Source organism: Alosa alosa, chromosome 23 (genome assembly GCF_017589495.1).
Source record: "Alosa alosa isolate M-15738 ecotype Scorff River chromosome 23, AALO_Geno_1.1, whole genome shotgun sequence".
Classification (NCBI taxonomy): Eukaryota; Metazoa; Chordata; class Actinopteri; order Clupeiformes; family Clupeidae; genus Alosa; species Alosa alosa.
Genome location: NC_063211.1, coordinates 8,585,303 through 8,603,446, shown reverse-complemented (window position 1 = coordinate 8,603,446; position 18,144 = coordinate 8,585,303). Strand labels below are relative to the sequence as shown.

The 18,144-nt window shown below is 40.6% G+C and overlaps 1 protein-coding gene across 1 annotated transcript in view; it reads left to right on the top strand.

Annotated features, from left to right (window-relative positions):
• cntnap3 (contactin associated protein family member 3) overlaps positions 1-18,144 on the top strand; it is a 103,493-nt gene that overhangs the window by 41,952 nt on the left and 43,397 nt on the right. The window contains 6 exon segments of the mRNA XM_048234638.1: positions 3,283-3,461; positions 4,310-4,450; positions 5,939-6,200; positions 15,259-15,338; positions 15,340-15,409; positions 17,398-17,575. Coding sequence (XP_048090595.1) covers positions 3,283-3,461; positions 4,310-4,450; positions 5,939-6,200; positions 15,259-15,338; positions 15,340-15,409; positions 17,398-17,575 — 910 coding nt within the window.

Here is an 18,144-nt window from a genome sequence, read left to right as displayed (position 1 = left end):
GTGTAGATAGTCATACATATACATAAATGTATATGTATGACTATCTACACAACCTGACAAATTTATCATACTTCACATCTGTAATACACATTATTTATCTGCATTATTCATATGATTGTATACATTGTACATTCATACAGGCACACTATGCACCATGTCTGTGTATAGAATATAGATTTTTCTATAAGTAACCGTGTTCATCCTCAATATCCGCGTTAAAATGAGGTTCCTGTTACGTTTGGCACCCATTTTGAAATTAATTGGCTGTGTTATCAACCGTTGCTCAGACTTCTTCATCTGAACTCACATTTAATAAAAGAAAATAGATTTCATACCCCATGTCCCTCTGTTCTCAGGCACTAATGTACCAAAGTCTATCTATACACATGGTTTCTTTTTTCCCATCATTCTCAATGATCCCAGCTTATTTGCAGAATGGCTTGGTTTATCTCCTTAATGTGGAGATAAATTCTCTCATTGTGAGAGTTCAAGGTCCCACCCTTACTGTCAGGATTGCAATAAAATAAGTCAAGGGCAAATGGCATATCAGTTTACTGAAGGACACTTAATTCCTTTTACTTTAGTTTTATTATTGCAAATGTCAGCATAGCAAAGGCACTTCACTGAAATCTTCCTGTAAGATCCAAGAGTGTCAGTACAGGATGAACTCAGATACTTTCTATGTGTGTGTTTTGAAGCAAGAGGTTTCACAACTGCACACATTTCACAACTGCACACATTTTAGTATAAACATTTTTGTTACTAATAATTTGTGCTTTCTTGCATGATTTAATCTTCAGCTCATTTTTTATTGACTTTTTCCTGGCAATTAAGATGTGTGCATTTCAGATTAATTTTTTTCTTTGCTTAAAGTGTCCATACCACCTGTCGCTGGCCGCTTCATGTAATTTCCTGATGAAAGCATTTCATGGTCTGTTTGCCAGTACAATAGGAAGGTACATAATATGGCTCTCCATGTTCCTGTCCAGTTTCAAGGCTTGCAATGCATGCTGTCAGCTTGTTTCCTCTCCACATAAAGGTAGTATTCTTCCCCCAGCAGTGATGGTAGGCCGTCCCCTCGTCCATTTCTTTGCCACAACTGTTAGGGAGGCATGGAGTAACACTGTAGGCACACCACTCTTCAAAGCCCAAGGGGTTTGCAGATAGTTCAAAATCTAACGGACAGATATATTTTCTTTTTCTACACACAAGGGAGATTTGTGGAATAAAGGTGATAGCAATGGGAGTATGGAAAGGGTGAAGAAAAAAAAACTTGTATACCCTCTATGGTTCTAATAGCAACACCTACAGAGTTTTATTAGCCATCAGCACTTTTTTCAGGCAGGCTACTGGTAGTGTTAAAGCCGCTGAACTTGTGCCGGTGCATGTCGTTGCACAAGCTGCTCAATGGAGGTTCTGGTGTACAGTGTGGACAGATGCTCATTGTTGGCAGGCACTTGCCTCAGCACAGGGAGAAATTAATTAAATAAATAGCGTCACAAAGATTTATGCCCGGTATCCGAAACCATTTCATTTCTCCTGTAGTTTACATTCATCAAAATGTCTGTTGATATTGTGCCTCAGCGACTCCCATTTGGCCCCAATTCTTCACTGGCTCAGTAATATTTATGGGGCACAGAAACAGGAGAGGTCATTCCAAGCAGCAACAAATACATTTATGGCCATAGGGCTGAGTTAACCCAGGGAATATTGCCTAGCATAATTGCTCAGTGCTTGGGTATGTATCGAGCTCCTAAGAGATGGAGGATGCCTCTTCAAGTCTTTGGAAAATAGAAGTGGTGTATAGAGATGCCATCTGGTGTGGATCAATATGACCTTTGTGAAGAAGTGGCATGGCATTGATGCAGTGATCATTGCACTGGGCGACCCAATTAAGTGAGTGGGTTAGCTTTCTATCTCTGTTAAATACTTGAAGGTCTATCAATTGATTCATTCATTTGATGGTCTCGTTATTTCCTTGTGTTTGGTTGTGTACGTTTGTCTTCAATCCTCAAATCCAACTTTTGAATAGGACATTGTGAAAGCTTACAGTGTAAAGGGACATACAGGCTCGAGGAACTCTATTCTGAATGAATGTGTTTACAAAACAGTATGCAGAGAAAGAAGTAATCCTTCCCGCGCTTGTTACTGTATATACGCAAGCTCCAAAAAGAAAATGGCTCCACAGCCCAGAATATGCTATAAAATTGTGTTGTTTTCTGGGCCCTGCCATCTAGAGAGCTCCAGTTGTTGTCTATGAGAGATGTAATGAGATAATCGGCATTGGAGTCACACAGAAAGAGACACTCTTCCACGTAGGAGAGCGAGGGGAGAGGAGAGATGTGAAAACTAGCCGTCTCATCACCTGCATCCTGTTGTTACTCCCTTATTAGAGACTTGAAGGTCCCTCGTTTGAGCATCAAGCATTTTTCGCTGAAAAACACACTTGAACAACACCCTTCCTGCAATAGTGTATCTATCAATGCCAGCACCAGGCACACAGACAGCACAGCGGCAGGGTGGTTTGACTAAAACACAGTTGCTGGTGTAGAACTGCATTTGAAGAGCTTTTTTAGAAGTCTCTTATCACTCTCTGGCAGTAGTATTTGGACGTCAGGTCTAATTAGCTGATTGCTTCATATTTTTGTGTCATTTCCACCTCCCTCTCTGTTTCTGGTTTAGAGACTACCTAGGGAAAAAGACATATCGCACCTTGGAGGTAGCATAGGGCAATGCTGAATATTTTATGTCTGCCATAGGGAAGAAATCATTACCAGAACATTTGTGGTTCATGTGCTAGTATATGGAACAAACAATGATTTTATGCCAGCCTAAGGAATAAGTGGTTTCCGCTTCAGGACAGACAGATTGTGCAGACAAATTAATCTATATTCCAGAATTATATAATTATGCTCATTTTGTCCAATGCACTTATTTTTTAGAGGGACCAGGTTTTTCAATTTCATTTTAAATGCTGTTATCTTCCCACTCTTCTCTTTAAATGGATTCTAACAAATTCATAGTAGATCACAATCTAAATGCCATTTAAATCATGTACTTTTGAGACAAAAGTAAACAGGCATTATTCTCAAATGACATAATGGCTGTGTTTATCTCGTGTGTGTGTGTGTGTTTGTGTGTGTGTGTGTGTGTGTGTGTGTGTGTGTGTGTGTGTGTGTGTGTGTGTGTAGAGAGAAAGATAGATTTAATTTCTGTTGACACCTATCACATTTTTGGGGGCATTGATGGTGTCTTCCATTTGTCCTCTCATTCTCACCCTAGGCAAACGTCCATCACCATCAGACCTCCACGCCTCCGTGTGGCTCGGAAGCCTCCTGGACGACCAACACTGGCACTCGGTCACGATCGAGCGTGTTAGCAGGCACCTCAACTTCACAGTGGACAAAAGCACACAGCAGCTCCAAATCCCCAGCCACCTGAGTCTGTCTGACATTAGCGAGGTGTGTTGTTGTTTGATGACCCGTCTCTAAATCATTCCACACATGCCCGGCAAAGCCACAAACAGCCCCTTGCTCTAGTTCTCTACCTCCCTCTCCCTGTGACTCTCTCCCTCTCCCCCACTCTCTCTCTCGGTCTGAGTCTCTCTCTCTCTCTCTCTCTCTCTCTCTCTCTCTCTCTCTCTCTCTCTCTCTCTCTCTCTCTCTCTCTCTGTCTCGGTCTGAGTTTCTCATTTTTCTCTCTCTCTCTCTCTCTCTCTCTCTCTCTCTCTCTCTCTCCCTCTCTCCCTCTGTCTCTCTTTTCATACAGTACAGTAAATGGGTCAGGGTAAAAATGGCTGTTTTCTCTTTCAACCCTTGACATCAGGGATTATTATTGGGAAAATTGCCATGGTTACAAATTAATTAATATCCTACCTTTTGTGAATTAATGGCTTAATTAAATTGAAAGTTCTGAAATGACTAATTTGTTGGCACCAGTAATACATCAGGGTTCACCCTGTATTGGAACTGCAGTGGGGAAAAGGGTAAAGGTTCATTGTTTTGGAGTATTATATTTTTATAGATAAGAGATGCAACTAATTATATTGATTCATACGGTCATTGGTCATCCCTGACAATCTATGATGCGAGTCTATTACTTTACTTCTATGTAATTGATACGTGTGTCGGTGTCTGTGACTGTGTGTGTGTGTGTGTGTGTGTGTGTGTGTGTGTGTGTGTGTGTGTGTGTGTGTGTGTTTCGTATCTGAAATGGAAAATGGAGACAGTCCTTTGCCCTATAGCTAGAAATGGATAATGCAGACAGTCACTTTGGGAGATTATAACAAGACATGTTCTTCTTTTCCAAGATTAGCTTCGGCGGAGTGTCGGGTCTTTCAGCATTGAGAACTCTCTCCAAGAAGAACTTCCAGGGATGCATGGAGAATGTGCTCTACAATGATGTAAATATTGTCAATCTGGCTCAAGAAGGACATCATGTATCCATAACGGTAGGCACCCAACCTCACCTGTAGAGACTTTTCGCAGGCAGGGTTGTTAAACCAAATAAGCGCAAATAATAAAAAACAATGTCAACAGCTCTGGCATCAGCCTTTCTGTCTCAGCCTTGGCAGCAGCCCCGCTGTCATCGGCACGTAGAAGGTACTTTGCCTCATGACTTGTAGTAATGTATTCTCTGTCAGCCTGATTTCCTTTCCCCGCTGCTTGATCTAATCTCATACTTTATTAATGTCCTCAATGGCTTTGTGCAGACGGTGTGTGAAGCCAATGTGCTTCGGTGCTACCATTTGTTTTAATGAGTAACTTTTCCACATGAAGATTGAATGGTGGCTAGTCACTTCCATTTCTACAAAAATAACCCAGAGTCCTTTAAATGTATATATATATATATATATATATATATATATATATATATCGACAGTACTCTAGCCAAGATAAGGGACTTAGTTGGATACCTATGGAGCATACTCCATCAGTGGGAGCAGATGTTCTTGCCTTTGATTTTCAAAGCCATCACAAAACAAATAGGCTTAGATGCTGTGAGTTGTTTACCAATGAGTGGGGTGAATTTGCGATGAGGACAAAACGCTGTGCTGGGCTCTGTAGGGAAAACTCTGTGTGGCTTTTACCTCGTATCACAGATGCAGACGCAGAGCCCCTTGCTCTTGCTATGAGAGATGGCAGGGTAGAACCTATTGCCTATTGCCACTGGGTTGTTCCGTCCACTGAGGAAGCCAGATAAAGTAGAAATGACCACGTTGTCCATTTCAGAGCAGTAACAGACTGCTTTTCACATATAGCTGACGGCATTAGATTCTGCTGAGCACTAGGAAACTTTTAAGAGATCTTATAAATCAAGTCAAATGATCAGTCTTGACCTGTGTTGATACATACTTAACCTAACTCTTGACACAACTGTTTGATGGAATAGAACATGTATCAGGAGTGCAGATAACTCCACTTGATCGGATGAATTAATTGCGGGGGGGAAATAATTAAGTTGATAATTAGTTTTTGCTGTGTCAGCTCCTGCTGTGTCTTGGGAGTTTTATATTTAGCATTATTTTATTAATTTAGCTTGTATTAATGCAGTGATGCCCCACTAAGAAGTCTCTCCCAGAGCTTCATGAATGGAGACACACTCACCCTGCTTTATGCTCCAGTAACTCAGCTGAGAGCGTACAGTAGGTGACAATGACACCAATGTCCAAGGAGCACAATCTTTGACAGAATTCATACCTTTGCATTCATAGAATCCATAAGGTGCTTTAGTTTGCTAAATAATGCTGAACCATGTAGTATCATTAGCTTGGAAGATATTAAGTCATTTCTCCTAGAAATGATTGGAATCTCTGTATTCAATCTTAGAAATAATACTAGCATTCGCAGACTAAAACATCACTAACAGCTAGAGTGAGAAAAGGTGATGATGGTTCTATGCAATTAATAGCCTCTTCAACACCCATGCCATTTCACAGGGAGCTGTCTCCTTCACCTGCTCCGAGCCCGTAGACGTGCCCGTGACTTTCTCGAGCCCTGGGAGCTTCCTTCAGCTCCCTCTGAGCGCGCCTGGAGATGAAATCTCCATCAGCCTGGAGTTTCGGACGTGGAACAAGGCCGGCCTTCTTCTGACCTTTCATCTTCAGCAGCAGGCCGGAAGCGCCTGGCTTTATCTGAGCGAGGCCAGAGCCAGGTTGCAGATCCACAAGGCTGGACGGGTCTTGGTGGACATCGTCACAGGTCAGGCCCCCTCAAAATTCCACTGTCTAGTTGTGTGGACTGTATTGAAATCCCATACTTACTGCTATAAAGGTTACTATAGTCCAGGAGTCTTCAATAGGTAGCTTGCAATCTGTCATCTGTCTTTCACTCTGTGTGTGTGTGTGTGTGTGTGTGTGTGTGTGTGTGTGTGTGTGTGTGTGTGTGTGTGTGTGTGTGTCTGTGTGTGTGTGTGTGTGTGTGTGTGTAGAGGTACTAAGGTAGAGGTTCACTGTATCATGGTGTTCCTACAGTACATGATTATCCATATTTGGATCAGAATTCGGATTCTGGAATGTAGCTTCACTTTCTTTAATTAACATTGATATTCAACATAATCAAGTGTAACGCGTTTCAACATATTCAACATAATCAAGTGTAACCCGGATTCAACATATTCAAGTGATAACATTCAACATATTCAACATAATCACCGCACATAATCAAGTGTAAGCATAATCCGCATTCAATTCAACATATTCAACATAATCAAGTGTAACCGCATTCAACATATTCAACATAATCAAGTGTAACCGCATTCAACATATTCAACATAATCAAGTGTAACCGCATTCAACATATTCAACATAATCAAGTGTAACCGCATTCAACATATTCAACATAATCAAGTGTAACCGCATTCAACATATTCAACATAATCAAGGGATTCCGCAGTCACGCAGGAATGTAGCTTCACTTTCTTTAATTGACATTGGAAGATAAGGGCAAGGTTCCGCAGTCACCTGGCTGCTGTTGCCAGTAATGCAGTACATTATCAATTCTAACTGATGACTCATTGCTCATTATACAGGGACTACAAAGAAGCACTAGCCTGGGAGCCAGTCCGAACTTAGTCCCGCCCACAACATTTGAGGTCTTGAAGTGAGGTGGAGCAAGTATGCTCGCCCTAGATCGGGCGGACCAATCAAATTGGGCTTTATGATAAAGGACAGGTGAGCAACAGCGCCTGGTCTATCACATCATCTGAGCACGCTTAGATTAGGTTTATCTTTGAAACAAAAATGCTGTGGCTAGAAGGAGACATGAGGTTTTATCACTGAAAACGATTATTTCTGAAAACTTTGGCCAAAGTTGAGATGTGGGAAAACTTGTGGTTTCACTTTCATCAAGGGAAAACAGCGCTGTTGCATTGTGACATGTTCCTTCGTTCCTTTGAAATCTCTGATTGACCACCTGTTCGAGGGATTTGCGACAGCCTTTCCCAGCTGTTTAACATGTTTGTAGCATATCAGTTTGTAGCATATCAGATGCCAGAATTATTTTTAAAAATGGAGGGGATATACAGTAGGCTATCAGTTTTTTTCCTAATAGCCTACCCTACTACGTATCTCTTAGATTTCGCTAATGAGTGTTGTAGGCTAGGAGTTATTGACTGCAGAAAAGAGAAGGACTAGAAAATAATTTTAAGGTATTTGTGGAGAAGATGTTTGTGTATTTTCTCCCTACACCTCACTAAACTATTTTGTTGCTCTGATTGGTTAGGTCTATTCAGTTGAGTGCAGAGGCACTGTATCGGTTGAAACATGCCCCATAATTACGTCCCAATGGAGCAGTATAAGAATCATATTCTGACTAGAATTGAGTATGACTATGTCAGGCAAAAGAAGCACTGCATGGTGTCTACTCTAGAAACTCTGCAACATAAATACTTATGTTTCAATACAATAATAATAAGTCATTATGAAGAAGCAATGTATTACAAATAAACAGAACTCATAAGAATCTGGCCAGTAAATATGAATTTTAACAGAGAAGTGTTTCATCACCACCTGAGTATTACCTTCAGAATATGTAAAATTCCTTTAAGTTCAACTAGACCTTACAAGATTTTTTTCTATTTACAAAAGGCCAAAGCAATATATTTAAATTATGGCTCAGCTTCTGCAGTTTAGAGCCCATTCTCTCCCTGTGATTAAAGCTCCTCTGTTCCCTCTTATAGTTCTGGTAGTTATGTACTGTAGGTAAAGTATTTTGCATGCAAGGTTTAAGCCATAAAGGCAAATTTCACTAAATGCGAGACGACAATCTCATTGGTTGCAGTTTGTTCACAAATGTATTTTTTCAAACTACCCATCCTATCTGAAACAACACTTGATTCTTTATCAATCATCCTATTAGCCTAAGAAACTCTGACCATCTTTTTTTCTTTGTACCACATATATCCAAAGAAATTGGGAGGAGATCTTTTAAATTTAAAGCCCCTTCTGATTGGAATAGTTTACCTGGGTCTCTTAGATTAATCTCCTCTTTTCACCAGTTCAAGATGTCTCTTCTTAATTATCATGACCACCGCGCAGCGAAGCGGTCATATAGGTTTAGTCAGATTCTTTTTTTTCTTTTTTCGCATGTCCAAATTTCCAATGAGTGGGACACTGAAAGACCGGGTACCACTAAACTTGGTGGGCATGTAACCCCACATGGATAGCATGGAACCATCGTTTTCGTTTTGATCTGTAGCCCCCGCTGGACTGGACCCCCCCGAAAGGAGGTAGGGCAGACCAGTTTTCTATGGAATACGAAAACCGTAGGGTTTAGGAGGACCATTTTTTTGTATGTTGATCTCAAGGGGGCCATGTCAACCCATTCCATAACCACTCATTTCATGTATAGGACCTAGTTAAAAACAAAAAAGTAAAAATGAGGTGTTGTAATTGAAGGTATCTGTGACCTAACATATTCAAAACTACGAAATTGGAAGTGTAGGATCATTATGACACCCTCTGTATGCATTCATCATCAGTTTGGTGGAATTCCGTTCATGGGGGCCACACAATAAATTAATTTATGTTACTATAACACCAACTGGGTAGGTGGCGGAGACAGTTTTCTGGAATATCTCGAGAACCGTAGGGCCTAGGAGGTCCACCTTTTTATGTATGTTGGTCTTAAGGGGGCTTGTCAACCCATCCCATTCTTATTTCATGTATAGCGCCACCTAGTTAAAAATTAAAAAGCAAAAAATTAGGTGTTTTCATCACAATATCTCTGGCTGACAAGGTCAAAACTGCACGAAATTAAAAGTGTAGGATCATTATGACACCCTCCGAATGCATTTTTTTGTTTTCGTTCATGGGGGGCCTTTTAAAATAATTTATGTGTACATTTAGTGAATACACCAACAATGATTCCCGGGACACTGAAAGACCGGGTACACGAAACTTGGTGGGCATGTAACCCCACATGGATAGCATGGAACCATCGTTTTTCGTTTTGATCTGTAGCCCCCGCTGGACTGGACCCCGAAGGAGGGTAGGGCAGACACAGTTTTCTGTGAATATCTCGAAAACCGTAGGGTTTAGGAGGACCATTTTTTTTTGTATGTTGATCTCAAGGGGCCATGTCAACCCATTCCATAACCACTCATTTCATGTATAAGCGCCACCTAGTTAAACACAAAAAAGTAAAAATGAGGTGTTGTAATTGAAGGTATCTGTGACCTAACATAGTCAAAACTGCACGAAATTGGAAGTGTAGGATCATTATGACACCCTCTGTATGCCGCCAAGTTTTGTGGAATTCCGTTCATGGGGGGCCACACAATAAATTAATTTATGTTACTATACACCAACTGGCCTGTAGGTGGCGGAGACAGTTTTCTGTGAATATCTCGAGAACCGTGGGGCCTAGGAGGTCCACCTTTTTTATGTATGTTGGTCTTAGGGGGGCATGTCAACCCATCCCATTACCACTTATTTCATGTATAGCGCCACCTAGTTAAAAATTAAAAAGCAAAAATTAGGTGTTTTCATCACAATATCTCTGGCTGACAAGGTCAAAACTGCACGAAATTAAAAGTGTAGGATCATTATGACACCCTCGAATGCATGCCAAGTTTTGTGTACTTTTCGTTCATGGGGGCCTTACAATAAAATAATTTATGTGTACATTTAGTGGCATACACCAACAAGGTTCGGGACACTGAAAGACCCGGGGTACACAAAAACTTGGTGGGCATGTACCCCACATGGATAGCATGGAACCGTCATTTTTCGTTTTGATCTAGCCCTCCCCGCTGGACTGGACCCCGAAAGGAGGGTGGGGCGAACACAGTTCTCTGTGAATATCTTAAGAACTGTAGGGCCTAGGATGACCAATTTTTTCTGTATGTTTGCCTCCAGGGGTCATGTTAACCCATTCCATGTGCACACATGTGCATAAACAGATACCACGCACACACATACATTTTACAGTAATCGCCATTATGACACATACTCACAGTAGACATATAATGCGCATGCATGCACATACAAAAACACACACAGGCAAACACACAAAGCAGCACATACACACACACACACACACCCACACACATAAACATAAATTTGGCCTGCGCACACATGCACACAATTCAAAATTTTTTCCGTCATCTACTCCTGAATTTTTGGTCATTGATACCCGGGACACGAACCACGGGGTACATGAAATTTGGTGGGTATGTAGCCCACTAGACTTTACGGAAAAATTTCATTTTAGTCCCGGGGACCACCACCACCCCCCACCCCCCGTGCTTGGCCCCCTGAACCGCAAAAAAAAAAAACAGTTTTTCCTAAATAACTACCTGAACCGTGGCACTGAGGGATGAAGAATCTTTTTATGGTATGTTGGTCTCAAGGGCCCACATCAACCTGGCTCATAATCACTCATTTGTGATTTGCCCCGGTAAAAAATGAAAATGCAATATTATTCTGCTTTAATGCCCCTATCTTCAGTTAAGATGTTCAGAACTGCACCAAATTTTATGTGTATGATTGACCTGGCATTCTCTGGGGGTATGCCAAGTTTCATAGAATTTCATCCATGGGGGTCTAAAAAATTAGGTTATGTGTACATTTAGTGACTGTACACTCATTGGCCTGTAAATGGCGGTGCACACATATATACATGCACACACACAGGCACCCACATACTATCGGTATTAGAGCGGCCGATACATAATTACAAATTCAGTAGGATTAAAGAAAGCCAAAATAAATATTCATCATCATCATCATGGCTGCATTTTTCAGTATTGGCGATAAGTAGTCGTTTGTCCACTAGATGGCGCATCGTTGCAGTGAGGCGTAATTTTGTTGGAAGTTAAAAGTGGGTTGGAAAAAACAATGGGCGTTTCATACAAGGACTGTAATTTACATGGCGAACATCTAATAAGGATAGGGGCGATGTTCACATGAAGTGTAATTCCCATTTCTTCTTGAAGCGAAATAAATCTGAGGATGTTTATCGGACATGCTTGGTTTTACTGCAGATGCGTTAATCTTGTAATATCAATAAGGACCTAGGTAATGTTACCGTTAAGCGTTGGTTGAGTGATGGAGGCATTTGATTGATTGCATTTGTAGAAAACTATAAATGCGGTTATACCAAGCAATTGTATAGCAGCACTGTTTGTATCTTTTCGACTGTCATTTATTGCCGCGTGCTACAAAATCATTCTGTGCAATGGAAGATTTACCAGCGTTACACGGTCTGATACAGTTTTGCCTATACATCGCGTGAGACTGAGGCGCCTGTTTATTTTTGTTTTAAGTCGTGCAGGGTGTGAGGGGAATCGATGTGCTTTGATTACAGCTTGGTAGTTGTAGTCTGTGAAATTAAAAAGCACGTGTGTGTGAAGTATCAAACAATGACACCTTCATTTCATTATGGCTGCTTTAGCAAAACACCTTAAGCTACTGTGTAGTGGGTCCCATTTAGAAGTGGCTACTTCATTCGCTTTCCTTGACTCATGGAGCTGCGTGAATGTTATTACAACTTTTCGCCCGCGATATGACAGTTTAAGTCCGGCTTGATACTGTAAAGGCGTAAGCCATTGGTTTCAAAGGAGATTTTATTTGTGTCGCCAGCATAGCCTATTGACAATTTATGTTGTAAATAGGCCTACCTTATAATCCTACCTGTAGCTTAGGGAAGCTAACAGCTTTCTATTAGGATCTAGTTTGTTAGTTACCGTTTTGTCATAACTCCCTGATGCATTTTTGCATTTAGAATAGCCAAAGCGTGTATATCTCAATCGGAAAATTAAACAATATCAGTTGCCTATGGACTAGGCTGGGTGAACCCAGCCTGATCTGCCAGCTATTTTTTTTTTGATTTCTTAAAAGATTGAGCTTGGTCTGATGAAAGCCAGACTAGCCATGGACCTCAGTTAAACAATGCAAGGGAACATGAATCAGCCTATATTTGCACGAACAATAGCGGACAAAAGCTCTTCAACTTTGGCCCGTTAAAATGTGTATGAACAGTCTAGCGGCGCATTTCATCAAGGCCCATTTGGACATGTCAGTTATTTGCACCACTGGTTAGATGTAAAACAGCGTTTTCGTTTCAGACTAGGCTACTGTTACTTAATTTGTGCATTAACAATAGCGTTTCAGACTACTGTTACTTAATTTGTGCATTGACAATAAAGTATTACATGAACTAAAGATGACTAAAATCTTATGTAGAAGAAGAAACATTCACAAAAATCCATCCATCCAAAATGACCTTTGTTTTGATAGCTGTTGAAAAGCTTGGCATGGAACTGACAGAGATGTTTTTGTTTATAAATACATAAAAAAAATAAATAAATAAATAACATTATGCTGATACCTTTTGCTTTTCCCAAATACAATGTAGCCTACCTTTCATCAATCCAGTTGCAATGGATGAACTGTGATGAACTGCCCTACTTGTGATTGTTTAGAGATTTTAAAGGTTTTATAACAATGCTACATCTTCTTTGGCTATTCTACAATCTATTCACCTTTTCAGCACCAGTAGGCTACTTTCTGTGCAGCCGCATGCCAAACACACACTCAGGCATGCCAAACAAGCATACACAAAAGTTTCAAGAGTGGGGGATGGAGTAAAATATGGAGACAAATTGAAGTGTGATTTATTTTCGCGGAACGGATGTACAGGACTGAGCGGCGGTCATATTTTGTACCGCTATGCGGTACATCTAGTTGAAGGTATCTGTGACCTAACATAGTCAAAACTGCACGAAATTGGAAGTGTAGGATCATTATGAAACCCTCTGTATGCACGCCAAGTTTTGTGGAATTCCGTTCATGGGGGGCCACACAATAAATTAATTTATGTTACTATACACCAACTGGCCTGTAGGTGGCCGGAGACAGTTTTCTGTGAATATCTCGAGAACCGTAGGGCCTAGGAGGTCCACCTTTTTTATGTATGTTGGTCTTAAGGGGGCATGTCAACCCATCCCATTACCACTTATTTCATGTATGGCGCCACCTAGTTAAAAAATAAAAAGCAAAAAATTAGGTGTTTTCATCGCAATATTTTTGGCTGACAAGGTCAAAACTGCACGAAATTAAAAGTGTAGGATCATTATGACACCCTCCGAATGCATGCCAAGTTTTGTGTACTTTCATTCATGGGGGGCCTTACAATAAAATAATTTATGTGTACATTTAATGGCGATACACCAACAAGGATTTCGGGACACTGAAAGACCGGGGTACACAAAACTTGGTGGGCATGTACCCCACATGGATAGCATGGAACCGTCATTTTTCGTTTTTGATCTGTAGCCCCCGCTGGACTGGTCCCCGAAAGGAGGGTAGGGCAGACACAGTTTTCTGTGAATATCTTGAGAACCGTAGGGCCTAGGATGACCAATTTTTTCCATATGTTTGCCTCCAGGGGTCATCTTAACCCATTCCATGTGCACACATGTGCATAAACAGATACACATGCACACACATACATTTACAGTAATCATAACATTATGACACATACTCACACAGTAGACATATATGCGCATGCATTCACATGCACAAAACACAGGCACATACGCGGGCACACACACAAACACACACACACACCACACACATAAACATAAACATGTACACGCACACATGCACACAAGAATTTCTCAGAATTATGAACAGGCAAGATGGGGGTGGGGTTGTAAAAAAAGAATTTTACATGTGAAATCTATGAACTAATCATGTTTTGGTACTTGTTGTCTAGCAGATACCAGTGAGAATTGAGTGTGGATAATGCAATTTAGTGAGACAGTTTGAATCATATAGGCCTTTCAGCGTGATTTATTTTTGTGGAAAAAATGTGCTGGACTGGGCGGCGGTCATATTTTGTACCGCTCTGCGGTACATCTAGTTTACATACAAGCTGCAACTGTTTTCCTCTTGCCTGATAATTTCTTTTATGTGTATATATGTGTATATATTTGTGTATGTATATGTATATGTGTGTATGTCTATATGTGTGTATATGTGTACATATATGTATGTCTTCATGAATGACCTTAACTGTTGAATACCTAATGGTTGGAATTGGGAGGGTATGGGTGGTTTTGGTGTGAGGGAGAGCTTTTGTCTTTTGTTCGTCTGTATGTATGTATGTTTCTAATGTATGTTTTTCTTTCTTGAGGTCCCCTCGAAAACGAGATGTTACATCTAAAGGGGTTTCCTATTAATAAAATGTCCAATAATAAAATTTCCAAATAACAAAATGTTGTTGATAATGGAGGTCAACAGCCAATCAAATGTCATCCCTCCCCTCTGTACTGCTCAGGCACCATGTTGATTTGCTAGGATTGTTTATATCTCCATCAAGGCTATGTTCTTTCATACGTACAGAGCCAAACGGTGTATGAAGACTAAGCACTAAACCAACATCCAGAGAGCCAAGAAGAGCAATTCTATAAATTTGACAAAAATTGCATGGGAAGCATCCCATAGGAAGGGACTGTACCTCTGACACCTGAGCATGTTGTCATTGTAGCTCATATTGAGTTTTGAGGAAAATGCTGGAAAACTTAAATCAGGTTCATTTCTAAAAAGTATGGCAATAATCTTATCAAATGTGAAATAGAGACTACATATAACCAACATATATATATTTGTTTCTCTTATAACATCTGATGTATAACTCTTTGAGGGCTCAGAATCACCTTTAGGTCTTTACAAAAGAGGAAAATGTGTGTGTGTGTGTGGGGGGGTGTAACTGTCATTAAATAACTGAGCAAAGCTGTAATCTCATTTCACAGGTTCGGGCCTGAATGACGGCCAGTGGCACTCGGTGTCCCTGAGTGGCCGGAGGGGTCGCCTCGCCATCATGGTGGACAGAAGAGGACGGTGGCACGGCACAGGCCCACCCCTCCTTCCCCGTCGTCCCGGAGACCCAGCTCTTCTTTGGAGGTGGGTAGAACACACTGTCGGAGCAACACACCCTCCCAACCTCTCTCCACACTGTCTTTGTGTGGTTATTAGAAGGTGATGTATGCCTGTTATCATTTTTAAATCACCCTAACCTAACGGCCAGATGTGTTTTGTGTATCATGTCTCCGTTCGGTTTGGCTATCTCAGAGATTTAACAACACTGATAACCAGGCTGCCCCACAGTTAGTCTTTTTTTGCTGCTGTATCTAATCTCCTCCAATAGTCTGGTGTGGCAAAACAAATACATTTTATTTGTTCCCCCTATTGACCATGCCTCGGAGCAGAAAAATGACTTAGTGCAATGCAGCTTCTTCATTACAACATATCTTTTGCACCATTTAAACACATAAGTGAATTGACTCCAGCACATCTTGTTACTCAGAGCAACAAATAGGTATTTTGTGATGAATGTACATGTATCAAAGCTGAAATGTAGCTTGTTATCATATCCCCGACCCCCTAAAGCCAATTCAGCTTTAAAGTACATGTGGCTGGGCATCTTTCCATCTCCACCTACACTCTGACACTAAAAATAAAAGAGAGGCAGTTGCTGGCGGAATTTCTCTGATTCGTCCCTTCTCTGAGGAGCCCTTAAAGGCCACAGTGTACCTTTTCCCCAAAAAGCACGAAAAAGGTTCCCTGTCCATTTGAAAAGTTTTTTTCTATTTTTATATATATATATATATATATATATATATAAACCCCATGGCATTAAAAGGCATTGTTTGGTTGATGGTCACCTATTGAGCCAAATTCATCATTCATTCTATTGATTCATAACCTGGGGAGCACCTGCATTCTATCAAGGACCTGGGACTTCTCCCTGGGACTGTTTCTTCTTCCTTCTCCCTGGACATCAAGGATTCATAGAGAAAGTCAAGCAGGAAGCAGAGGACCTTGAAGTGCAACACTCCATACATTTTGAGGTCGTTTGGTGCTCTAAATGTCAGCTCAAAAGTATATTCAAAACCGCCATTTTTTTTTTTCCCTTTCTAGCAGACAGCGCAGCCTGCTTCAGGATCTTTAAAGAAATATTGTGAGCTACAGAGTTGAGTTGTGTCAATTGTGAAATTGATCAAACTGTTCCAAGTTCCAACAGTGGGATTTTTGCATCATTCAACTGTCTGTACTATTAGTCTTCAAATGAACCTTTTCCTCTAACATTCCCCAACCTGTTTTTTTATCCGTTTGCATTCAAATTAAGAGAAAATGAATCACTGCAAGGTGAAGAGTTCAATTATGATGCAACTAGTAGATCATACTCAGCAACAGGTACTTCTAGATCTGTACCGTACATAAATATATAAATGTGTGTGTGTGTGTGTGTGTGTGTGTGTGTGTGTGTGTGTGTGTGTGTGTGTGTGTGTGTGTGAGTGCACAAGTGAGAGAGGACAAATCACTGTTTATGCTATTTGTAACAAGCTTTATAGCTTTATGTAAAAGTGTCTCTACAAACCAATCGTAATATTTTCAGTGTTTTATTTTTTTGTATATGATAACAAATGTAATTGTTTTTTAAATGGGTTAATATAACAGAATATACTCGATCGTGTATTATCTTTTTTTTTCTTTTTTTCCCTTATCTACATATGATTAAAATCACCTGCAAGAGAGGCAGTAATACGGCATTGGCTTTACTGATTACTTCCTAATTAGAGATTTGGAACAGCACCGGTCGCGCACACTTAATTACACAGCACACATGGTTCAGTTCTTCTGGTAATTTTGCAAAGCAGGAGCTGATTTTATATCCCATCCAGTACCATGTTGCTCAGTGACTGTAGGCATGTGGGGATGATGGGTTCTTTTTTTTCTCACAGACAAAAATGTGCAATTGTCTTTCTTGTTTAGAATCTTTTGATCTACTCATGTCAATTGCTTATAATCAGCCTTTTTGCAGTATACTGTGTGCTATATGTAAAAAGTCTCAAAACTGTGATTTATTTAAGGACTGATTTGTAAAACAGGTTGCCCGGAAGAAGGGAAAGTCAGCGATCATGGATGCAGAAACCTGTTCAGTGTTTTCCAAGGATGCATGCGGCTCATCCACACTGGCGACCAGGAGGTGGACCTGATCAAGGTGCAGCAGATGTCCCTTGGAAACTTCAGCGATTTGCAAATGGACATCTGCGGAATCATTGATCGGTGAGTGCAGCGGCTGCAGCCGCTGTCTCTTCCCCATTAACCAGCTTCCTGGAGATAAACTCAATTCTCTCCGCAGAACTGCTGCTACCAGATAATATGTGCTGTTCTCAAGCAGAATGGCCTCAACAAAGACAAACATGCAAGAGATTCCACTAATTAAACATTTTTTTTTTCCCTTTGTTAACCCCAATCTGATCTATAAAAAAATAATTCCTTGCCTTGGTTGTAAATTTAATTCACTGAAAGTTCACTAGGTGTTTTGAAGTAGTTGTCACTGGTTGACTGAGTTGCTATTCATCGCTGTAATGCAGGATAAAACAACAGGCTTTCTCTAATTACTTCATTTCATAGATATTGTGTCTCATCAAACTATATCATGACATTTTCTGTGGAAGTGATGTACTTTGACAACAGAATATATTTGCCTTGTGCGCCTATGAAAACTCAAAAGAATGCACTATCCAAGTCTTTCACTCCGAAGAAGACTCAGCCATAACCACTCTCTCTATGTCCCTGATGAAATCCTCTGATATTGTGCTACAGAGACCATACTCTGGGAAATAATCATT